Raw genomic sequence first — 25,831 nt, forward strand, 5'->3', positions numbered from 1 at the left:
AACTTCCCGAAGCTGCATTTCATACATTGGTGCAAGCACTCTCGTGAGACAGCTTGTTTAGGGTGTGGGTGTGGCTTGTGTTTATCCACTAGGCCTGCCTCACTCACAGCCCTCCAGATCTACAGGAGGAGCCGGGGTGGAGGAGAACCGCAGGACTCTTCGTTTTGTGCTGCTGGCTACTCCTGTGGATTGGTCTGTTCTAGCTTTGCCCTGCCTCTTTCCTGACCCACAGGCCTGGGCCAGTTCTGTCCACTAACTCTGGCCTTGACCCCACAAGTCCAGTTGCTCAGCCCTAAACAGACACACATTATCTAGCACAGATTGTGTGTGTGTCTCTCTCTCTGTGTGTGTGTGTGTGTGTGTGTGTGTGTGTGTGTGTGTGTGTGTGTGTGTGTCTGTCTGTGACTGTGTTGCTCTATGCCCAGGGCTCTCCCTTGAGCTGTTGGTCTCCGAGCATCACTCTGCTTATCTTATCAGTATACTGGGATGACCCCACCGTGGGTGTGGCTATGAGAATGAATTTTTGAGAACATGACTCTAAGGAGTGGTCTGTGGGGACAGGCAGAGGGAAGATGCTCAGCATCCACGACACCGCCAGCCTGTGAACACTCACGTCCCTTTCTGGGGGCACACTGAGAAACTCAGCCTCCTCTCTGCCCGTGATACCCTGGTGCCTGGTGCCTTCTGATGCTCACCTGTGGTCCCTTCATCAGTCAGTGAAGTGAAGTGGACACGTAGTATACAGCTCCAGCCTCAAAACTACTGTGGATCTCTCACAGAATGCTGATAGCTTTCTCTATGCAGGCAACCATCTTGCCTCCCAGAGCAAGGATCTCCTGAGCCATGAATACTTAGTGATTAACTTGGAAAATCACTGAGAAGATACTTAGAACACTTTATAACATAAATGAAGTGATGACTTATTAAAACACAGGTCCAATACCGTATTTAAATTCATTTCTGTAACTTAGAAAGTGTAGGATTTAGAAACACATGTGAGCACGGAACAGCTGCCTATAGGATGCAGTCAAAGCAGCAAAGCATCCTTAATACCTCTTAATCACATAAACCACCAAAGGGCGTGCTGTTGGTGGGTCAGTTCAGGGCCCGAGGAGGCGAGAGCACCCATAGCTTGGACAGGTGGAGTGCCAGGCTTCACATGTCATGCCCGAGCAGGTGGTTGCTTCCTATAGCAGCACGCCTTTTCTGGATCGAGCACGTGTTGTTTTCCTAACTAGCAAAATGCTATTGCATGTTCTTTTTACCTGACAACCCAAGAACACCCGGACCTGCCTGGGTGATTCTGTGTGTGTTTGTGAGGACTGTCATACAGAATACCAGAGATCAGTGGGAACTTACCTTCTCGCTGTTCTGGAGGCTGGAGGTCAGAGGTCAAGGCAGCCGGAAGGATTGTTTTGATTCAGGCCTTTAACACTGGCTTGCAGGTGGCCGGCCCTTCGTGCACCGTCCGAACATGGACTTTCCGATTCTCTCTGTTCACACATGATGTGCTGCTTTGCCCAGACCCAAGGGGTAGACATTTATGTGTCTGCTTCTGTCATTAAACTGTCAGCTGCTTATTGGTAGCACCACCAGGAATAAGAGTTGTTCCAAATATGTGTAATTTTACAGTGGGACGTTCATATTGTGGCATCTGTGCTGGCTAGTTTTATTTCAACGGCACACGCTAGAGGCATCTGAGAGGAGACAATCTGAACTGAGAAACTGCCTCTGGAAAAACAATTTCCAGACAAGCCAGTTTATAGACTCTCTAGAAAGAAGGGGTGGCCAGGTTCCTCTGAGAAAGGACCTTGATAAAATACCTCTAAAGTTTTATTAGCCTTTCTCCAGTCCTTCCCCAAAGGGACCTATGACCTTTTGCAAGGATAACTGTACACTCGGGAAAGGGAACAGTCAAACTTTCCAGGGTCTATTAGATACTGGTTCAGAATTGATGCTGATTCCAGGAGATCCCAGAAGACATTGGGGCCCTCCAGTGAAAGTCAGAGCTTCTGGAGGCCAGGTGATTAATGGAGTTTTGGCCGAAGTCCAACTCACGGTAGATCCAATAGGTCTCTGCACGCATCCTGTGGTTATTCCCGGCCCCAGGATGTATAATTGGGATAGATATACTTGGAAATTGGCAGAATTCTCACATTGGCTCCCTGGCTTGTGGAGTGAGGGCTATATGGTTGAAAAGGCTAAATGGAAGTCTTTAAGTTGCCTCTGCCAAGGAAAATGGTGAATCCAAAACAACATCGCATCCCTGGAGAAACTGCAGAAATGAGTGCCAGCATCAGGACTTTTGGGAAGATGCAGGTGTGGTGGTACCCATCACATCTCCTTTAACTCTCCTGTCTGGCCTGTGTGGAAGACAGATGGATCAAGGAGAATGACAGTTGACTATTGAAAACTCAATTAGGGAGTGACTCATTGTAGCTGCTGTGCCAGATGTGGTGTCCTTACATGAGCAGACTAACATATCTCCTGGTACATGGTATGCAGCTGTTGATCTAGCAAATGCCGTTTTCTCAGTATCTGTCCATAAGGACCACCAGAAGCAATTTGCTTTCAATTAGCAAGGCCAGCAGTATACCTTTACAGTTTTACCTCTAGGATATATTCACTCTCCTCCCCTGTGTCATAACTTAGTAAGAGGGAATCTTGGTCATTGTAGCTAGAGTTTTTCTCTCCGGGTCCAGCCAAACCCTGGCAGTCCCGTAGCCCACTTATAAAATAAACATACAGACGCTTATATTATTTAAACTGCTCAGCCATTAGCTCAGGCCTACCATTGTCTAGCTCTTACTCTTATACTCAGCCCATTTCTGTTAATCTATATGTTACCATGTGTTCCATGGTCTCTGCTGTTGGCAGATTGGGCATTCAGTAGCATCTGTAGCCAGCCAGGTCAGGCTTGGTAAGTGGCAGTCATGTTGTCGACCATCACTGAGCCCCAGATATGGCATCATTCCCTGGGGTGACCAGCCAGCAACCTGATAGTAGGTTGGCTACATTGGACCACTTACTCCATAGAAAGGACAATGCTTTGTCTTTACTGGACTAGATATTCTGGTTATGGATTTGCCTTTTCTGCACATAATGCTTCTGCCAAAACGACCACCCATGAATTTACAGAATGCTTTATCCACCATCATGGTATTCCACACAGTATGGCTTCTGACCAAGGAACTCACTTCACAGCCAGAGACGTGTGACAGTGGGCCCACAATCATGTAATGTGTTGGTCTTACCATGTCCCCCACCATTCTGAAGCCACAGGCGTGACAGAAGGATGGAATGGCCTTTTGAAGACATAGTTACAGCACCAATTAGATGGCAACAGTCTGGAGAGCTGGAGTGGTGTTCTCGAGAAGTGTTACATGCTTTGAATCTGCGTCCAGTGCAGTTTTTCCCATAGCCAGGATCCATATGTCCAGGAATCAAGGATTAGAAAAGGGAATAGTTCCACTCACTATCATCCCTAGTGACCCAGTAGGAAAATTTTTGCTTCCTGTTTTGCGATCTCAACTTCTGCTGGCCTAGACATTTTGGTTCCAGAAGAGGGAGCACTCCTGCCTGGAGCCACAATATTCCTTTGAACTGGAATGGTCTTCTGCCGTCCTTAGGCCAAAGGGCTAAGAAAGAATAACAGTGTTAGGAGGAATGATTGATCCATAGCACCAAGGGGAAATTGAATTGCCTCTCCACCATGGCAATAAGGATTCTGTCTAGAGTGAAGGAGATCATCTCTTGGTGCTGCCGTGTCCTGTGATTAATCAAAGGTAAACTACAAATTCCTAATCCAGACAGGATGACAATGGGCACAGACCCTTCAGGAATGAAGGTGTGGGTCACTCCTCCAGGAAAAGAGCCTAGACCTGCTACGATGCCTGCAAAGAGGAGGAAATACAGAATGGGTAGTAGAGGAAGGTAGTTACAAATACCAGCTAAGACCATGTGACCAGTTACAGACCCAAGGATTATAATTGACATGTGTGTTGGTTTTTGTTAAGGATGTGTTTGTACAGTTATTTGTGTTTCCTTTTCTTGATTTCTTTTTTTTTTTTTTTTGGTTTTTTGAGACAGGGTTTCTCTGTGTAGCTTTGCGCCTTTCCTGGAGCTCACTTGGTAGCCCAGGCTGGCCTCGAACTCACAGAGATCCGCCTGGCTCTGCCTCCCGAGTGCTGGGATTAAAGGCGTGCGCCACCAACGCCCGGCTCCTTTTCTTGATTTCTTTATCATGTAATGTACCATCAATTGAGAGACTATCAGTGGCTATCATATTTAAGTTTGAGATACCAAAAAAATATCCCTCAAGGGGCATCGCTATCTATTCTAAATTTCTAAAATGTTTGTCATTGTACAAGGGATAGTTATATCATGTTAGGTATGATTATGACCTGGTTATTGTTTTCATTTGGAAATTAAGCCTGACATAAGGAAATATGATTGTCTGTCAGGTAGACTTGTGATGGCTGCTCTTCTTTGTCAACTTGACTACATCTGGAATTAACTAAAACCCAAGCAGCTGGGCACACCGATGAGGGGTTGTTCTTAATTAAATCATTTGAAGTGGGAAGACCCACTTCTAATCCAGATCTTTGAGGTGGGAAGATCCGCCTTTAATCTGGACCGCACCTTCTGCTGTATAAAGGACTTGGAAGAAGGAAGCTGGCTCTCTCGGAAGGACACAAGAGACCCTGTGTAAGAGTTAGAGGAGAATAAACAGGACTAGCAAGGTGGAGCTCTCAGCAGCTGCTGGGAGGAGGGAGAACTGAGAGCCAGAGAGGAAGCTATGCTTTTGGAATTAAAGTTCAAGAAGGCAGACAAACTCAGCGATGGAGACCGGAGATTGTATACATGGTGGGGGCGGGGAGGGGGGCGGGCAGGGGCAGGGAGGATGGGTCATTCAGAGAGCGTGAGAATACCCAGAGTGCTCATGCAGACTGGCTTAACATTTTGGCCAGTGTTCACAGAAGGGAAATTTCGAGACCAGAGAAAGTTCTGCTTCAGGCAGGCTTAGCAGTCAGGGTCTGTAAGCATTAAAGATTGGGCTTCTGGGGCTAATTGTATATGCCATAGACAGGATTTTTAAAAAAATTATGTAAGAGTAGATTTTTTTAAAAAGAAAAAAAAATTGATGAAATATTCATGCTTTGCCAGGAGGAGACAGCTTTTCCTTGATGGGCCTCCGCCTTTTTGAACGGCACTTTCAGTTTTGAGGAGGGGTGCCTGTGATGCTCTTACACACTATTTCCAATTCTAAGGAGGTGGAGTTGTGATATTTACTCCTTCCTTGAAGTCAGTGTGTTGCCAGGGCGACAGGCTGCCTCCCAGGCTGCTGCTAGCAGACCTGCTGTCAATCTCCAGTTTGGAGTTGTTCATTTTCTTGGTTCTCTTCCCAATTCTGTCCATTTTTGCTGTGGAGTTTGAAGTGTTTGGACTAGATGCAGACAGAGTTAGGATTGTTCTGGCTTTGGGGTACTGCTCCTTCCTTTGTAATGTAGGGTCACTGTCTAGCCACAGTAATGTCCTTTTCTGCAGGCTAGGGCCTAGAGCCACCCCAGCTGCCATTTGACTAGTTCTTACCGGTTTTCTTCTTCCTGTTCTCCTTTCTCCTAGGAGAGGCATCTAATTATCTTTGTCATTTTTTTTAGAGTGTTTATAGTTAATGTAATTATTGATATGTTTAGGTTTAGATCTAAATCTGATTTATTGTTGTTGCTGTGATTATTCTTATGATGATGATGCCAGGGTCTCACTTTGTAGCCCTCACTGGCTTGCTGCTTACTATGTAGACCAGGCTGACCTCAAGCTCACAGAGACCCAGAGACCCACCTCCCTGTGCCTCTGGAATGCTGGAATTAAAGGTGTGCACCACCACATCTGGCTGCACAGCCTCTCTTAATTCTTCTTTGTTTCTTTACTCTCATTGTTGCTGTGTGTTGTTGTTGGTTAGTTCATTTTGTTGCCCAGCATTTAGGTCAGGGCTTTGAGCGTACTAAGCGCTCTGGGTCACGGAGCTACACTGTCGGCCCTGTTTCTGCCTTCTTTTAGAATTTGAACAGTTTGTAGTATTCCATTTTAATTTATCCCAAATTGTGTCTATTTAATAGTTATTTCCTCTCTCTTCCATCCCCACATTCTGTTTTGGGGTGGTGATGATGGGTATTAAACCCAGGACTTTGCACTGAAGGAAAACAGTCTTCCACCGACCTAAATCTTGAGTTACGTTGTTCACACTGTTCAGCCTTCTTTTAGTGGATGCTGTAAAAACTACCAAGTACATGCCTATTAGCTTGTTGTAGTCTGTTAGGACTGGTATTTCTCTACAGAATGTGGAAATCTTACCACCGTATAGGCTTGCTTTCCCCCTGTTAATTAGGGTTTCCTATGTGACTTCTTAATCTCAATAGAATAATTGAAAAACAGACTCAGAAGGACGATCTAACCATTTTCTTAGAGTTCACAAAAAAGCAACAGGGCAGACAAGCTGTAAATCTTGGCAGTTGGTAGGGAGAAGAGAGATGGAAAAAAATTCTTTTTGAGTTAGGGTCAGCAATGGATGTATATAAACAGCTGTTAAAGAAAACTTGCTTAGGATTTTGGCTGGTGTTCAAAGAAGAGATAGGAGAAAAGGAAACAACTAAAAGATGAGCAGCCGTAGCAGAGACGATCTGCAAGCAACTACCCTGAAGGGGGGTGGGGAGCTTCTGGCTTATGTAAGTACCTTAACCCATGAAGGGGATGATTATTCTTCCCATGGCCTTATCATGTCTTTAGGTGAATCAGCAAATCTGGCCAGGTGATTGACATGTCCAATTGGATTAACATTTTTTTAAGGGTTTGGGGGTGCTAGAGAGACAGCTCAGCAGTTAAAAGCACTGGCTCCTCTTCCCCAGGACCCAGGTTCAATTCATAGCACCCACATGGCAGCTCACACTTGTCTGTAACTCCTATTCTAGGGCTCTTACACACTCACACAGATATACATGGAGGCAAAACACCAATGAACATAAAAATAAAAAAACATCAGGGTCTCTCTACATAGTGCTCGCTATACTAGAACTCACTGTGGAGGTGAGGCTGACTTTGAACTCGCAGCGATCTGTGTGCCTCTGCCTCCTGAGTGCTGGGATTAAAGGCATGTGCTGCCATGCCCAGCCGTTGGAGTAACTCTTAAGGGATGAGTCTGACCCAGTAGTGAACCAAGGAAAGGCTTAGGCCTGAGTGCCTGAGATCAGTTGTAATTAAGCACTAGAGTTACAACAGCTCAACCTCTGCACATCATGGGAGGTCTCATCAGTCAGTCAGCCTTTGTAGACACAGCTTCTTTCCAGGAACTCTCATTCACAGGACATTGACCACAGAATTTGACTATCCTTTTTAGCCCATACAGCCTCATTGACTTTGGTTTCCAAGCATGGTTATTGAACAGCCAGAAGCTTAGTTTCCCCAGTATTGACAAATGAATCAAGAGATGGGGTCCAAAGCTGATCATGAGGGTCCATCTTTAGCTGTGTCAAGCCTGTGTGTTTAACTGTCTGACACTCGCTTAAGTTATAGTTATTTTATGTAGCTTATATAATTGCATATAAATATTGTTTGCAGTTACATTTATTGCATACTTATATGGGCTACACCTTAGTGATAAAGTATGACCTTAGCCTATGCAGACCCTAGATTTGATCATTAGCACCAATATAAGTAAGTCAATGCTATGTATTTATATAATTGCCGTTTATATAGACCCTATATTATAGTAGACTGGGTGCTGGCTGTCAGTCCCTATAGTAACAGAAGAGATTGGCAGGCAGTGAATGAATTATCTTTCAGACAAAATTAGTAATCATAACACTACTGAGTATACTGGGCAATGGCAACTGGCTCTGTTATAGCCAGAGTGTTGCCTATGGTGAAGGTCAGTGGGCTGGGGGGGCTCTTCATTTGGAGGTAACACTTAATATGGTTATGCTGAGTTTCTTGGTGTGCTGTTTCCTGTCATGTGATTTGTCCAGTGTGAAGGAATATAGTCTAGTTTAGGCTGTGTACAGTCCTGAGGGATCAGGGTTGGCCATTGTGCATACAGTTCCCAGTTGTGCGGTCTCTGGTATACAGATGGGGCTGTTCACATAAGAGCGGTCCTGGTTTGTCTAAGTTCAGTTCAGATCTAAGGCCTGGGTCACAGAGAATGGGCTGAAACTCTGGGGGGGGTCAGGGTATAGCAGTCTAAGTCTAGCCATTTGGGGTTCTGGGCTTTGCTCCATTTTGGCCTTCCCTCCACAAATGTCAGGTAATTTTGTAATTTTGTCTTTCAATCACCAAACATTTAATTTTTGTTTATTTATCTGTCTGTCTATCTATCTATCTTGGTTTTTTTCGAGGCAGGGTTTCTCTGTGTAGCCCTGGCTGTCCTGGAAGTAATTCACTCTGTAGACCAGGCTGTCCTCAAACTCAGAGGGAGATCCACCTGTCTCTGCCTCCCTCCCAGTGCTGGGATTAAAGGCATGTACCACTACCTGACTTTAATCTTTATTTTAAAAATTTATTGTTACTTTTAAGTGTATGAGTGTTTTGCTTATGTGTTATGTCTACACACCCCTTACATGCCTGGTGCCTGTGGAGGCCAGAAGAGGGCATTGAATCCTCTGGAACTGGTGTCATAAATGGTTGTAAGGTGCCATACCCTTGGTGAGAGTCGAACCCTGGTCCTTTGGAAGAACAACCAGTGCGCTTAACTGTGGAGCCATCTCCAGCACCACTAAACGAATTTAAAAGAGTTGTAGAGAAATAACACTCCTGGTTACTCATTCCTTGCATTTATTTCATTCTTCGTGAGCCAGCTTGTCATCTGTATCCTCTCTCTTCAGTCCGAGGAACTTCCGGTCACCTCTTGTATTCTTTAGTTCTCCTTCATCGAGTCACGGAATGATGGTTCTGACTGTAATGGAGGATTCAGATAGATACTGTTTATCTTTCCGACTTTAAAATCGTGCTGCTGGGTTGAAGGGTAAGGTGTAGAGAGAATAGAGTGTCTCCTTAGCGGGCCTGAGTCCCTGGGCTTGAAGTGCAGCAGCAAAGTGTCCTGTTCTCTCTGGCTGCCCGGGTGCTGCTTGCAGAATTTTCAGGTTTTTAACATTGTGTCTTTCAGTTCTGAAGTTTCCATTGTGTTCTTTTTACTTTGGTTTGTTTGCTTGTTGTTAACCTTGAACTTTTTCATCTGGTTTGAGAGTGTTAAAATTATTGGATCTTTTCACGTTTGATGGTTTGAAGTCAGGTGGGAGTTCTGACTTGTTGGATATATATATATATATATATATATATATATATATATATATATATATATATATGAAAATTGATGTGATTATAAAATATATATTTAATGCGAATATAATTACATCAGCTTTCCCCTTTCCTCCCTCCAGCTCTCTCAAGTACCCCTTAACTCTTTCCATGTCCCCCATTACTCTCAAATTGATAACTTCTTTTTCTTGATTATCACTGTTACATATATATATGTATATTTATGCATAAATATATGACTCTGACCTGATGAGTCTGTTTTTCTTTTCTGTGAGTCTGTGGTTTCAGGGCTGACCACTTGGTGCTCTATAACCAGTTAGAAGGCTTACCCCTAGGAGAGGCTAATTCTACCTCTCTTGGCAGTTCTTTGTCTAGGGGTGGGGCCTGGAAAAGGGCACGAGGGCCACATGCTCACGGACAGCACTGGAGAAACCAGGAGTGTTATACCCGAAGGCTTTTCTCTCCAATGGAAGGGATTTACACCTCTTCTCCACACAGGAGGCTGGAGTGGATGTTGTTAATAGCCTGGTGATCTTGGCTGTTCTGTAGAACCAGGCTTCACCTGAATCTCCCAGACTCCCGAGCATGGTTTCCTAGTCAGTGGAGCTCCTTCTTATGAAAGCGGTCCCATGTACTTTGCAAAGGAGTTTCACTGTAACTGTACCTTAAGCTTTGTTGTATTCATTGCCAAAAGGAAACTGTTTTCCAAAGTTGTACTGTGCTTAAATATGTCAAAAATAAACCATTCGGGTCAGAGGCTAGGAGTCTTGCTGAACCCGATTTCCTCCTTAGCTCTTGTGTAGGCTGTAGCATTTGTGGGGACCCTGACAGGGACCCCCTTGAGATTTTATCCCCTTTTGCCTTAGCATGTTCATGGATATTGCCATTGTTCAAGTCTTGTGTATGCAGCCGTTTCAACAAGAGACTATTTTACAGCAGACATCCTGTATTTTGACTCTCAGGATTTGAAATCTTTCCTGAGCCATAGATCCAGCAGCTGTGATGTATCCATTGGGGCTGGGCTGCCCATGATCTGTTGACCTCTGCTTTGTGTCTAGTTGTAGTTTCCCGTCCTGGTCTCCATTGGCTGTGAAGAGAGGCTTTTTTTGATGAGAGGTGATACCTACATTTGTCTTTGGATATAAGGATAAGATTTAGATTAGTTAGGAATTATGCTGGACTAGCAAAGGGACAGAAGTAGATTTTCTTCTAAGATCCATGACCTCAGTAGCCCCAGGAAGTTGACTACGAGTTCTTTATGTGCCGAATAACTTGAATGGAAACTGGACATGTTGGATATTGTGGTGTGAGACTTTGAGTCTTACTCTAGCCATCGGAGGATGTTTCTGGTTTCACTTTATTAGGCACACAGCCCGTCATTTCCGGGTCATGGCTCCATATCAGTCCCACTTCTCAGTTTGTGCTGTGGCATTTGACCTGTGTTCCGCTGTGTGTTACACATGACTATAGAAGACCTGACTTTGGTCTTATAAGTGAGCAGAGTCTTAGCTCGATACTTGAGCTATTTGAGGTTAAGTATGGATTTTCAAGAGCAGCTTTGTGGACTCTGTTCTTCACCACAATAACTTGGGACTTACCGGGTCTCTGGAACTTCCTTTTTCACTTTTTTATCTTGGGATGTAACTCTGACTCTTGAGAGGACACAGGGCAGCATGCTAACTTTAACTTTGACGCTGCCATTTTGTTCAGAGGCTTCTATTTAGTACTTCCTTTGCTTCATTTGCTGTTACTTCCTTCTTAGAACACAGCCTGTCCTGTGGCTCCATCTGGGGACAGAGCCCCAGGTCTTCATATCTCCCCAATAGCAGAGTGGACTATCTTTCTACCCCACCACCCATCCTGCTGGGGTCAGAACACATTCAGTGGGAGTCATGGTGCGTGTACTGCCTCTGCCTTTTGTAGCTGGCATAGATTTATATGCCTGCGTTTCTCTGCCTGTCTGTACTAGCTTTGCTGTCTATACTTTTCTCTCCAACAGCCACCTCCTGAGTTCACCGTGCACACACCAACCACTTCTCTAGTAGCAGTCCCTGTGATCCAGCCTGTCTGTGTGGCTACCCTGCTGGTGGCCCAGGACAGTACTTCTTGTCCTTACGTATTTGGACTTGTCCTTACATATTTGGAATAACCATGCAGGAGATGCCACCCTCTTCCAGCCCTGTGGAGGGTTGGCACCGTTAGGGCTCTGTGGGGCCCTAAGCACCCCCAACTAGGACTGGAGCGTCAATGTAGAAAGGGTACAGGAAGTGATGGCAAATGTAAATAGAAACCTGTGTTTTCTGCCCATGGATACTCTGGAAGTCAGGAGAGCCTTCCCAAAAAGCCTGGAGGGAGGAAAGGCCTCTCAGGGACAGGCTGTCCCTATGCCTTCATGCCCTGGTCATCTCCAGTGCCCTTGAAAGAAGGAGAAGGGAACTGGAAGCCATGTAACCCACGTCAGAAGGCCTGCTGTATATGCCGGACAGCATCTTTCCTCACAGGTGACTTTGTACTTTGTTGTGTTGCAGGATGGCTGCCCAGGTGACACTAGAGGATGCACTGTCCAATGTGGACCTCCTGGAGGAGCTGCCTCTGCCTGACCAGCAGCCCTGCATTGAGCCTCCGCCATCCTCCCTGCTCTACCAGGTAGGTCTTTGAGCAGATGTGACACAGCCTGCTGCTCTGACCTCAGCGTGATGTTCTTGTCTTGTTTCCCTCTCCTTCAGCCAAACTTCAACACCAACTTTGAAGACAGAAATGCGTTCGTCACAGGCATTGCAAGATACATTGAACAAGCGACTGTCCACTCCAGCATGGTAATGTTGTCTATGCCTCTCCGTTTCTCTCTAGCGGGTGTCACATTTGAACAGCGGACAAACCACTTGCTTCGTGATAGACTAGGTAGAGAAAAAGAGACGGAAATGCCTCACAGTGTTAAGAGCGTCTTTGCTTTTATTATAAAAGCAGTGCATACTCTTTTAAGACATTTGATCTCTCTAGCCCAGGGAAAGTCTTTGCCAGCATTGCAAGGGCGCCCTTGGTTGGTGGTCTTTCCTTCTCCATGCCTGTACTTACATAGGTCAGGTGTACACTCACAGGGGACTTGGGTCTTCTAAATGAGCTCTATAGTTGTAATTATGTATGTTAATGATTTTGTGCACGTTTTCATATCATGAAGTGTTCCAGAGAAAGTACCTTGAATGTCTGTATAACCCGTTTTGTAAATGTCCACAGTTAACTATTTTTGTACATTTACTCAGTTTCCCCTTCTGTGTAGTCAAGAATGCTGTGATGAACATCTTTCTAAGCATTGGTAGGAGTGAAGATATAAGGTGAAAGGCTGTGTGTGTTTGTTTTTTTGAGACAGGGTTTCCCTGTGTAGCCCTGGCTGCCCTGGAACTCGCTCTGCAGACCAGGCTGGGAAAGGCAGTACCTTTAATGCATCTTAAAACATTACCAGGTTTCCAGTCACATTTTAAAGACCACCCATGGGTTTTTACCACTTTTACCAAAGCAAATGATAAGGAAGGAATGGAACAGAACACCAAAGCAGTTTTAAAAATGATGGTCCCCCTCTTCCCATGGATACCGTGTCTGAATTTTTAGTGCTGTGTGAAGCATTCTGCCTTTTCCTCCTATATATCCTGGGCTAGCAGCTCGGCTTCTGGATCCTGTCTAAACCAGGAAGCTTGGTGTAACCCGGGAAAGAAACTGTGAGGATGCTGTTCTGTACTCTTGCCCAGCCTTCATGCCCCTAGCTTCAGGTCTGCGTTTCAGGTAGTTATGGAGGGCTGGGTGGGGCCAAGGTGCACCTCTGTGGTGGCTCTCATCAGAAGTGACTTGTGTTGTTACCCAGAGTCCGTTGCAGCCTACTGAAGCTGTAGGGAGAGTTGGGGCTGTTGTTGTGCTCGTCTGTAGTGTACAGTGTCTCTTGTCAGGCTACAGTCTCTGAAGCGGTAGGTAGGGTGGTTTGTGGTACTGTCAGCGGTTTACATCTCACTCTGTGTTTGTCCCCTACTTACACACGATTGGTCCTGTGGATTTTGCAGAACGAGATGCTGGAGGAAGGCCAAGAGTACGCTGTCATGCTGTACACCTGGAGGAGCTGCTCCCGTGCCATCCCTCAGGTGCCTTGTCCCTTCCTGCCATCCCCGTCCCCAGCCCTACCAGGCCGGCCACACCCTCGTGTACCCCTTACGCAGTGATGAGCGTGCCTGTTTCGTTCAGCCTGATGAAAACCTCAACTTTGCGTTTGTTTCTTTATGCGTAGGTGAAATGCAATGAGCAGCCTAACAGAGTTGAAATTTATGAGAAAACTGTGGAAGTCCTTGAGCCTGAGGTCACAAAACTGATGAATTTCATGTACTTTCAGGTAAGACATTAAAATAATTGGAGGGGTTTGATACTAGAGAGTAGGGACAGGAGACGAAGGAGGACTAAAGCTTCACCGTTCTGAGTAAACAGTTCTTTTAGTGTGAATTTTATCCTGCACAAAAGCTTGCTTTTATCAGTTCCAAGTGCACTGGAGGTCTCATTGTTTAATCATTTTCTTGCCTTTCTGGTACTTCCTACCCTGAGCTTGACCTCTTTTGACCCTTCAATTAGGAAAAAAAAAAAAAAGGCCACATGGAAGAGACTTGCTGGCTCTTTAAAGTGGTTGTTTGGAAATGTCTAAACAGTTTTTTAACTGTATCTTTCCTTGAGTTTTATTTTAATCTTAAAATTTACCAGAAAGAAAATCCCCTCAGCTTTTCCCCTGACAGCATCAGTATTATAGATGCTTTATTGAAGCATTTTGCTCGGGCCTGTAGTTGGTTTCTGTTGCTATAACAACATACCCCTGGGAACTAACTTAAAGGAGAAGGGGTTTTATTTAGCCTGCAGTTCAGGGGTTCAATCCATTGTAGCAGGGAACAGGAGACAGTAGGAGCTTTGTAACCACTTAATCATGCCACTGCCATAATTATGACACAGAGATAAGAATGCATACTGTGTCCCAGCTGCTTTCTCCACTTCTACAGCCCAGGATCCCAGCCAGGGAATGGCATTGCCCACAGGGGTGTGTGTGGGCCTTTCTATCTCAGTTAGTATCATCAAGGTAATCCCCCACAGGCATTTCTGAAAACCTGTCTTTTAGGTGATTCTAGATTCTGTCACGTGGATGATCAGCAGTACCTGCCGCAGTAGTTTTCCTGGAATAATCAGCAAAATTCTTTTACTTTAGTAAGAGCCATAGTTGCTAAACGGTGAAATAAATAATAGTTTTTACAGAGCAGAGGCATGGAAATTGCTCAGACAAGGGTCTCTATGTGAGGTGGAAGGTGATCCTAGAGCCTCAGTGAGAAACAGTGGGTGAGGGACCGTCCTTGAAGCTTGAACGAAGATCTGATAAGCTGCTGACGAGGGCCCTTCTGCCTTCCCGTTTCTGTGCTCAGAGAAATGCCATCGAGCGTTTCTGTGGGGAAGTGAGACGCTTGTGCCATGCTGAGAGGAGAAAGGATTTCGTGTCTGAAGCCTACTTGATCACATTGGGCAAATTTATCAACATGTTTGCCGTGTTGGATGAGCTGAAGAACATGAAGTGCAGTGTGAAGAATGACCACTCAGCATATAAGAGGTGAGCTCGGACCTGCAGCATGCAGTAGGTCTACCTAGAGAGGTCCTGTCTCAGCCTTGCAAGTAGCAGGTGCATATCTCCTGTGTGCTAAAATCATTGCTTCTGCTGATAGCAGCTGCTCATCAGTCTTGGGACTGTGAGTACTGGCTACTGAGAATAAGGTGCACGGGGTTGCTGACAGTTTAAGGGTCTCTGGTTTTACACATCTTGGGGCTTTATGGTGAGCCTCAAATGGTTATGGTGAAATCTGTGTGTTTAGTAACCTTGAGACGATAAATACACACATCCATCTCTGTTTACAGTGCATAGGTGGTTGGCCCAGGGAACATCTTCCTCTAGGGAAAGTGGGTTTTTCATCCAAGATGCTGAGCTACAGTCCTCAAGATTGTCATCACCCTTGCCTGTCATTTGTGTGTTGAACGACCCTGGCACTTCATTGCAGACATAAGCTTGTACAAACTTGGCCCATGTGCTATTGGGAGGTACCTTAGGGTCATATCATTTCAGGTCCTCTAGACAGCTCTTTCCTATAGTAACTTTCCTTTTCTGAGGGCAGAGGACCAGCCTAGAAAGAGGCCATCAGGGATGTATTAATCAGGCTTTGCTGTTGCTATGATTACATACCTCAATTCCAGGTTTAGGGTAGGTCTTCTGACCTTAAATGATCCAGGTTTAGGCTGGGTCTTCCCACGGCAAATGATCAATCAAGAAAATCCTTCGTAAGCATACCCAGCTGCTTGGGTTTTACTTGATTCCAGATGTAGTCAAGTTGACAATAAGATTAGCAAGCACACACCCTTCATTCTCATAGTCCTTCTGTCTGTCTCTGTCTCTCTCATTGACACTCATTTCTTTTGTGCCCAGATGATAGCTTTTCTATTCATATTCTAAGTAAAATGCAAAAATAATCCACACACTTGACTGAAATTGAAAACGGTGTCCTTAATCCCTTCCTTCCGTGGTTGCCATGTCTTCTACCCTAGCATCTGTTGGAATCAAGAAGGTGAACACATTGAAAAGATAGTGTTACTGTATCAGTGATATGATTTTACTGTATACAAGTTTTCAAATTTTTTTTAAGTTTTGTTTTGTTTTTCGAGACAGGGTTTCTCTGTGTTTAGCTCTGGCTGTGCTGGAACTCCCTTCGTAGACCAGGCTGGCCTCAAACTCAGAGATCTGTCTGGCTCTGCCTCCCAAGTGCTGGGATTAAAGGTGTGCACCACCACTGCCCGGCTCAAAATATTTTTATTAATTTTTAAATTGTTTATATTCTAATTAGGGAGTTCTGCAGATATCACATGTTGCTCATAGTGCCGTGTGGCTGCTTGAGATCTACCCACCATTTCCATTCTGGTTGACAGGGAGGGAAGAATTTAAAGTTGTACTCTTTTTTCTTTTTTTAGCAATAAATGTTCAAGTTCCTGACAGTCTTGCATGGTATCTTATGGCCTACCTCTTGGTTACATGGCCACAGCCTGAAACATTGTCATTTCAGGCTGTTCATGAGGAAGAAAGGAAGTGAATTTAGTGTGGATATGATGTTTCCTTGTGGAAATTTGAATGTTTAAGATTCTGGGTTGCATAGATAGATTCAATTGGCAGTTTCTATTACGTGTAAAGGTTCCTCACTCCACTCCGCATAGACTCAACATGTGCCTTCAAGGACTTTACTGTATAAGGTCTCTTGTTTGCCTTCCCTTGTGCAGCTGAATAGGTGGCAGATCTAGGACTCTGGGAGGTTACAGTGCTAATAGTGGACTGAGGCAGCATAAATGGGGAGAGGCACTCCTTGGGAATTGTGGTGGCCCGAGAGGGTTTTTGGAAAGATCCTTAGCAGTGCATTTCAGGGCTTCGGGAGTCAGGATATGCAGGCTCTTCTCTGACAGGGAGACTAGGGGTCCTTTGACCCATAAATAAAAGCGGGCATTTACCTGTGTATAGGAGAGACCAGGGTATAGACCCATAAATAAAAGCGGGCATTTACCTGTGTATAGGAGAGGCCAGAGTATAGACACCTGTTGATGAAGTCAGTGGACAGTAGAACACAGGAGGTCTTTGGAGCAGTATAAGCTGCATTTAAGTTGTCAAAGGGTTCCCCTAGAGCAGTGATGCTCAGCCTTCTTCATGCTGATGACCCTAAATACAGTTCCTCATGCTGTGGTGACCCCCAACCATGAAGTTATTTTCATTGCTACTTCATAACTGCAATTTTGCTACTGTTATGCATTGTAATGTAAATATCTGATATACAGGATATCTGATATGCCACCCCTGTGAAAGGGTTTTTTTGACCCCCAAAGGGGTCACGACCCACAGATTGAAAACCACCGCCCTTAAAGTCAAGGTCAGAGATGCTGCAAGAGGCTGAAACCATAACCAGCATCTACAATACACATTTGTGTAAATAACTTCAGATAGAGGAGAGGAATCCTGATTCTCTCCCCACCCCGCTCCCCAACCAAGACTCCCTGTCCTTTAAATCAATTTGTAGATATGTTTTAGAATTGACTTTTCTTTCTAGGGCTGCTCAGTTTTTACGTAAGATGGCAGATCCACAGTCCATCCAGGAGTCACAGAATTTGTCCATGTTCCTGGCCAACCACAACAAGATCACACAAGTAAGGCCCGTGTTCTCCGCACATCATTGATGGCCTGTGTTGCTGGTGAGGCTGGAGCGGGCAGTAGCTTATATCTTCCTCTTGTGTTTCAGTCTCTGCAGCAACAGCTTGAGGTCATTTCTGGCTATGAAGAACTGTTGGCAGACATCGTGAATCTGTGTGTGGATTACTATGAAAACAGAATGTACTTGACGCCCAGTGAAAAACACATGCTACTCAAAGTACGTGTGTGTGTGTGTGTGTGTGTGTGTGTGTGTAAGGGATGACAACCTTTCTCAGGGATAACGCACAGCAGCACAAAAGGCTGTACTTAATCTAGTCCTTTGCCAGCCTTTTCTTATTCTCAGGCTGTCCTGTGTGTGGGTCGTGTCTCTTGACTGTGCGCACAGCCTTTTCCCTTTGCTCTGTTCGCCACCTCTGCACAGTTGGTCTGAGGCACTGTCTGCTGAGTGTGCCTGCTGTCCCAGCTTGTGACACATCCTTGTCAGAGAGTACCACAAGGTGATGGGGACGTCCATGACAGTAGAAATGTCATGACTATGACTGTGCTGACACAGGAGCCCTTGGTCATGTTCCCAGGGTACACTGGGGATATGCACATGACTGTTGCCAGATTGAATTTGTGTTTTACGCAATCAAAGTGAAGTTTAGTGGTTATGCGTGGTTGTGTATTGGATAGTGCAGTGCTACTCAGGTTACGCTAGTCAATGCTCCTTTGTCTCTTAGTAAGTTAGCCTGGAAATCAAATTATCCTTTGTAACTGATTTCTGTGAAGAAGAAGAAGAAGAAATGCATCCAAAGCACCAGACTGGGAATAGCAGGTATTCAATCACAACAAAACCTTAAAAAAATATACAGCTTAACACACACGTATTCTTGATTGTACATTTGCCCACCCTTGTTCATGATGCTCTAGGGACTGCTTCAAGCACCTGGATTTAGTGTGCATGAAGTTGTTCTCCAATGGACCCGATGACATTATTGAGGAGCCGTCTTCTAATTCTCTTGTGCAGTTGCCCACAGTTAGTGCTTCGCTGTACTCTGCTCAGCAGGCATTGGCACTTGAGTGTCTAGGGAGAAAGCTGGCGTAGCCACAGAGATGACATATTCAAGGAAAGGGTTTTATCCGAAAGGATAGCTCTTTATTTCATAGCACCATTAAAAGGGAGAGTGATTTGTGATTGCCAAGTTCACCAGCTTGTCAGTGTGCACCTGTGTAAATTCAGAGTCCAAGTGTAATGTTGCACCGTTTTGTGGCTTTTCAGGTCATGGGATTTGGTCTGTACCTCATGGATGGGAGTGTTAGTAACATCTACAAACTAGATGCCAAGAAAAGAATCAATTTATCCAAAATAGACAAATACTTTAAGGTGAGTTTTGATGTGTGTGTGTGTGTGTGTTTATATACGTTTGTATATGAAAACATATATACATGTGAATTTATACATATAAAAAAGTTTTTTGGCGAAGATTTTTGCTTAGATCTGGGCATCGATAATAAATGTATTTATTGATATACTCATTGAATTTCTGCCAAGTGAATCTGTGATTGTGATACATACCAGGATGTAAGAAGATAAGAGGGAGTTCTGAGACTGAAAAGGTGGCTGCTTTCTCTCTTCTCCTTGCCTTGGTTTTTGCCTGCATTGAAGAGTGTAGAAATGGCATCATATGATTTCTTCTCTTTCGCATCTGGCTGCATGTACCCAACCTTCTGTTTGTGAAAAGTGTCTCTCTGGAATCCGGGGGAGAAGGAGGGGGGAGGCTTGCTTATTTTTATCTTATTTTGTGTTAGAACCATTTTAGTAGAATGAAATATGTCTTTCAGGAATATTGTATTTCCAGGAATACAAAGGTTTACGCCTGTATGTTGTTCAGTAACACCTAGAAACACGAAGAACAATGGTCTAGCTCAGCTTCAACGTGCTCCTGTGCCTTTGTCCAGGGTCTCCTTACTGCCAGCCGTCGTAGTAACTGAATACAGATACGTTAGTCCCTTTGCTTCTCCTCTCATTCTTGGCTAGAGGCCTTTCAGTAGGAAATTTCAGTGCAGCTCAGTAGTCAGTTGCTCTGAATTTTCCATATAATTATTACCGGTTTAATTACAGAAGAGCTGGTACAGAGACGGAGTTCGAGGTTGCACACAGTAACAGGAGGTCATGGTTTTGAAGTCTAGCACTAATAAAGAAACTGTAGATGTGTAATGTATATTAGGCACACACAGATTTTCTTTTAAGCTATGCATTAACTTTAAAAGTTAATTTCCTTTTTAAGTTTTTATACAAGTATGTGGTGTATAAAAGGGACAGGGACTCCCTTTTCTCACCATGAACCTTATTTTTTAAATAAAGTAGTGCATCTAGGACAATCAGTTACGTGATTCATACATCTCTGAATAGTTTTTTCAGTGACAGCTGCCACTTAATTATGCAATATGAATAAGCCTGAGATATTGTCCATTCCTAAGATTCAACCAATAATTGGTTAAGACATTGGATCATTACTTGATTTTTTTTTTAAGTGGTATGTGGTTGCATCTGGTTTAGAGGGTTTTGATTAATCACTTTGCAAACCAGAAAAGGCATAAAACAATAGCATCTTTTTTTATGATTAGCAAATTTTTTAAATTTTATTTTATAATTAATTTAATTTTACATATCAGCCATGGATTCCCCTGTCCTCCCTCCTCCCACCCCCCCAGCCTTCCCCCCAATCCACCCCCCATTCCTACCTCCTCCAAGACAAGGTCCACCCTGGGGAGTCAGCTCAGCCTGGTAGATTCAGTTGAGGCAGGTCCAGTCCCCTCCTCCCTACACCAAGGCTGAGCAAAATGTCTCAGCATAGACCCTAGGTTCCAAAAAGCCAGCTCATGCACCAAGGAAAAGGTCCGGTCCCACTGCCTGGGGGCCTCCTAAATAGTTCAAGCTAATCAACTGAAGCAGGTTGCTCTGGACACTTCTAGTTGGCTCTCTGGCCCCTCTGAGACCCTAGATACTTCCTTCTGAGGTTTGTGGAGCTTTGAGGAATCTGAGAGTCACCTCATCTTTTTTTTTAGTCAATGCCTGGTTAAAACTAGATATTTTGCCTGGCATGTTAAACCTAGATTTTCCACAAGAATGTCTGATCTTTCTAATCCAGGCAATTAATATTGACAGCAGGCTTCCAGGAGGCAGTTTGGTCCTTATAATCCAAGCAGCATTGGTTAAGACCCAAGCTTGAAACTCCATATGCCTGGCTGGAGAGAGAATCTGAGGACTGAGCTGCTTAGTAACTGCATTGGTACCCACCCCTGGTCTAGGAGGATACTGATGCAGAGGGCTCAAGTAAGATCCACCATCCAGGGCTGGGGAGATGGCTTAGCAAGTTAAAAAGCATCTTCTATATAAGCTCTGTGACCTGGGTTTGGTCCCCAAAACCCACACAAAAAGCCAGATGTGGTGGTGTGCATCTGTAATCCCACCACTCCTATAGCAAGATGGGAAAGTGGAGATAGAATTACCTAGAAGCCCACAAGCCAGTTAACCTGGAGTATGTAGAACAGCGCTATGGTTATTTGAATGAGAAAGGTTCCTCAAAGCCTCAGTTATTGGCTTTTTATCATAGCAACAGAGAAGTAACTAAGACAAGGAGAAACAGAAAGAGACCAGGATGCAACAAGGTAGAGGGAGAGAACTGACTCGGTTCTCCTTTGGCTTCTACATGATTGCTGTGGAGTGTGCAGCTCTCTCTCTCTCTCATAATAATAATAATAATAATAATAATAATAATAATAATAATAATGTTATTATTTAAATAATAAATTGATTAATATAAGTAATATAATTAAATAATAAATCAAGTTATTATTGTTATAAAAATCCACAGTCCATGTCCCCACAAACAGGAAGTTGAGTCAGTAGATATTTGACTGGCATGAAGCTTAAATAGAGGTCATGGGATAAGACCTTTGCATTTAGGGGAGTAGGTAGACAAGGGATCTGAAAAGAGCATTAAACATGAACTAGTATTAACAAAAAGGAACACACAAATCAGTTTGTGGGTCTTCCCTAGGTCTCTGTCCTGTATTCTGGCTTCCTTCCTTGATGCAGGGTCATACCTTCTGTTTTAGTTAGGGTTTCTGTTGCTGTGAAGGGACACCAAGACCACAGCAACTCTTTTTTTTTTAATGATTTATTTATTTGTATTTTATATGCATTGGTGTTTTGCCTGTGGGTAGATCTGTGTGAAGGCATCAGAGCCCCTGGAATTGGAGTTACAGATAGTTGTGAGCTGCCATGTGGGTGCTGGGAATTAAACCCAGGTCCTCTGGAAGAGCAGCCAGTGCTCTTAACCTCTGAGCCACCTCTCCAGCCCCCACAGCAACTGTTATAAAGGAAAACATTTAATTAGGGATGGCTTACAGTTCAGAGTTTTAGTCCATTGTTGTCATGGTGGGAAGCGTGGTGGTGTGCAGGCAGACATGAGCCACTAGGCCTAGCTTAAGCTGCAAAGCCTACCCAGTGACACAGTTCTCCAACAAGGCCACACCTATTCCAACAAGGCCACATCTCCAATAATGCCACTCCCTATGAATCTATGGGGCCATTTTCATTCAGACCACCACACTGACTTTCAAGCTACAGCTTTCTGCCAGGTATGCTTACCCAGAAGAGGATCTCTTCCAGTTTTCTTCTTAAAGATAATCTTAGCCAGCATTCGCTTTTCAAGATAAGAGTTTAGAATTGGTATTCCGGTTTACAAACAAAAGCATCTTCCTACTGACATATTGATCTGGGCTCCATAAATGTAGCTCTGGGCTGGAAGTGTAGCTTGGTAGTGGAGTGCTTGCTTAACACACACATGATCCTGGATTTTGATCCCTAGCAACAATGACAAAGAATTAAACTTAATGAAAACTGTCAGGTCCAAAGGAAACTCCATTTCCCCAAATCCCAAAAGGCAGAAGGGACAGTTGGCTGCCTGTGGTGCCTGTCAGCACACCAGCCTGTATCACAGGTCCCTGTTACTCCTGTCCAAGTCCGGTCTATAGCATCCTAGCTCCTCTCACCTCCTCCCCACACTAAACTCCCTCCGGCTCTTGGGCTTCTCTTCCCCCTCGTTCTGCTTGTAATACCCCTGTTTTTGATATGTTCAAGCCCACTCTCTCTTTTATTCTACCTCTCTTCCTCCCTCTCTGTTCCTCTCTGCTCTGCTCCTGCATCTCACTGTGTTTTCTCTATTCTCTATCTCCTGCTATTCTCCCTCTGTCTCACAGATAGCCCCTCTCGGCCCAGTCTGCTGGCCATGTTCAGTCTGCTTCTTTCTCTCTCAGCGCTGACTCTTCCAGATGCCTCTGGCTGTTCTCTCTCTTGTGTCTACAGTGAAAAGCTTCCCCTTAACCATACCATGGAACAGTCATATCAGTTCATACAAAAAGAATTTAAAAAAAAACTTTTGGGCCTTCTACTACATGAACATGATCTGTTGTTCCATTTACTGTGAGTCTTCTCTAGAATTTTAAGGATAGGATTTTTGCTTTGAGGTCTTAACACATCTTTTGTTCATGAGTATCTGGATCTATTCTAAACTGTTTTCTTATGAATTCTCATCTTCTAAGTGTTTGTTATTAGTATATAGAAATGCAGCTGTGGTTGTAGCAACAAGGGAGGTTAAATCTTTAAACATACTTCTCTGTGTTGTTTCCTAGATTGTATTTTGTTCTTTTCCAAGAAGATATTTACATACTGAGTGATTTACAGCTGTGTTTAACCCACACTAATAGTTAGCATTAGTCATTTTCCTTGTGGTTATTCATTTGGTGACTGGATATGCAATGTAATATTCTCTCTTTTCATTGTGTGAATGCAGCAGCTGCAGGTGGTTCCACTTTTTGGAGACATGCAAATAGAACTGGCGAGATACATCAAGACCAGCGCTCACTACGAGGAGAACAAGTCTCGGTAGGAAGAGCATCAGCTGCCTGCTAGAGCTTCTTGCCAGCCCTCTGGGCACCTCCATAGTGTACATTTCCTCATCTACAGTAATACCTTGACATTCTCACACGGGTGGAAACCAGTGTCCCAGATGTGGCTGTTCGTGTTTAAATTCATTGATGAAAGCACTACACATTTTCGTTTCCTTAGTAAAGCAAACCACATTTTGAATGTTCAGTGGCCAGTAACTAGCATGTTGGACAGCACAGCCTTAAAGTGTTTTTATCATTCTAAAGATTTCTGCCACACAGTGTTGGTTGAGAATATAGAAATATGAAAATAGTTTTCCTCGACCCAGTGGTGTGGTGAAACATGCCTGTCAGCCAACCCTGGAGAGGATCAGGGATATGCATGTATGTTAACAGAGGTGCCTGTCAGCCAACCCTGGGGAGGATCAGGGATATGCATGTATATTAGCAGAGGTGTCTGTCAGCCAACCCTGGAGAGGAGCAGGGATATGCATGTATATTAGCAGAGGTGTCTGTCAGCCAACCCTGGAGAGGAGCAGGGATATGCATGTATGTTAACAGAGGTGTCTGTCAGCCAACCCTGGAGAGGAGCAGGGATATGCATGTATATTAGCAGAGGTGTCTGTCAGCCAACCCTGGGGAGGAGCAGGGATATGCATGTATGTTAACAGAGGTGTCTGTCAGCCAACCCTGGAGAGGAGCAGGGATATGCATGTATATTAGCAGAGGTGTCTGTCAGCCAACCCTGGAGAGGAGCAGGGATATGTATGTATATTAGCAGAGGTGTGTGTCAGCCAACCCTGGAGAGGAGCAGGGATATGCATGTATATTAACAGAGGTATCTGTCAGCCAACCCTGGAGAGGAACAGGGATATGCATGTATATTAGCAGAGTTTGCAAAATTGTCACCTGAGGGCTAAACCAATCTAGGCCTATTTTTGTAAGGTCCCTAGAGCTGAAACTGGTCTTAAATGCTGTTTAATGGAAACAGTTTTTTTTTTAAAAAAAAAGATGACTGTAACAGCTGTGGCAGAGGCACTGTGGCCTACAAATCCTGAAGAACTCTGTCTTTATGCAGAGTAATTTCAACTGTGAAGGTTCTGTAGCTTATCATTACAACCTACTATATGCATACAATCATCCTTATTATACATTCTACATAGCCCATTGATTTGTTGAGTGCTCATACCCATAACCAACCTGTATTTACCACTCAGCTGCGAGGTAGACATTACATTTCTCCCTTAGGGGGTCAGCAGACCTCTCCTAGTGAAAGCTATGTAGTACATCCTTCAGGTCTTCTAGGCCTCAGATGGTGTCTGTCACATATTCCTTATTTTGTTTTTTTTAAACAATTCCTTTAAAAAGAATGTAAAATTCATTGAATGTTCCTAGCACCACAAACAGTGTCTTCCCATGCTGCAGTTAATGCTGTACCTGGGCACTGTGCTGGTGCCTCGAGTCATCCAGGGCTTTCTCTCCATGCCAGGTGGACCTGCACATCCTCAAGCAGCAGCCCGCAGTACAACATCTGTGAGCAGATGATCCAGATCCGTGAAGACCACATGCGTTTCATCTCTGAGCTGGCACGCTACAGCAACAGTGAGGTACCCAGCTGCTGCACCATCCAGGCCGCACCCAGAGCCATGCAGGCACTCGAGTGTTGCTCTTATTCATTTGCACTCCAATGTTAACATTAATTGCTTTTTAAAATGTCAGATTTTTTTTTCAAACTCATTTCTTTAAATTGACCAAAACCTGAATAGGGGAAGATCCTCAATCCCAAACCTAAACACTTAAACAAACAGAACCCTCTTAATTGATGCATCAGTGCAGCCTAGCCTTGTCTGTATCTGCTAAGCCGTATAACACAGAACCTTGCATCAGGAAATTACTGATAGGGCCGGGGCTGGTAGAAGAACACTTGCCTAGCGTGTATGTGATTGGTGAGTGTCAGCCCCTGTGAAAAGGGGGATGGGGTGAGAGGGAGGGAGGGGAAAAGGGGCAGGGGCAGACGAGGGTGAAAAAGGAAAAAGAAACCATGGTAGGGATTCCAAAAGAGAAACTAAGGAGAGGGTGAAGCAGTAGAAACTGGATGGAGAGGGAGACTGTTCAGGGAAAGGAGAGGTTTTCTGATCTGCAGGCCTTGTCATGTCTAGAAGGGAAATCAGTCCCAAGGCCTAAGGTAACTGGAGCCTCCAGGTCAGTACAGGGAATCCTCTGCGGGTCTGGATTGGGTTCACTTTCTCTGTCAGTTAAAGAATTAAAAGTCGGAGAAAAATCAAGCGCAGCAGGCAGCATCAGGGGAAATCTCAGACATAATCAGTCAATGGAAAACACTTATTAAAG

General features: G+C 44.4%; 1 protein-coding gene across 1 annotated transcript in view; it reads left to right on the top strand.

The window, feature by feature from the left end:
• Cyfip1 (cytoplasmic FMR1 interacting protein 1) overlaps positions 1-25,831 on the top strand; it is a 92,851-nt gene that overhangs the window by 18,720 nt on the left and 48,300 nt on the right. The window contains 10 exon segments of the mRNA XM_042277176.2: positions 11,835-11,952; positions 12,033-12,122; positions 13,356-13,433; positions 13,577-13,678; positions 14,742-14,923; positions 17,445-17,541; positions 17,634-17,762; positions 18,807-18,911; positions 23,389-23,480; positions 24,972-25,089. Coding sequence (XP_042133110.1) covers positions 11,836-11,952; positions 12,033-12,122; positions 13,356-13,433; positions 13,577-13,678; positions 14,742-14,923; positions 17,445-17,541; positions 17,634-17,762; positions 18,807-18,911; positions 23,389-23,480; positions 24,972-25,089 — 1,110 coding nt within the window. The 5' untranslated portion in view covers position 11,835.

The sequence above is a fragment of the Peromyscus maniculatus genome, chromosome 1 (assembly GCF_049852395.1).
Source record: "Peromyscus maniculatus bairdii isolate BWxNUB_F1_BW_parent chromosome 1, HU_Pman_BW_mat_3.1, whole genome shotgun sequence".
NCBI classification, from domain to species: Eukaryota; Metazoa; Chordata; class Mammalia; order Rodentia; family Cricetidae; genus Peromyscus; species Peromyscus maniculatus.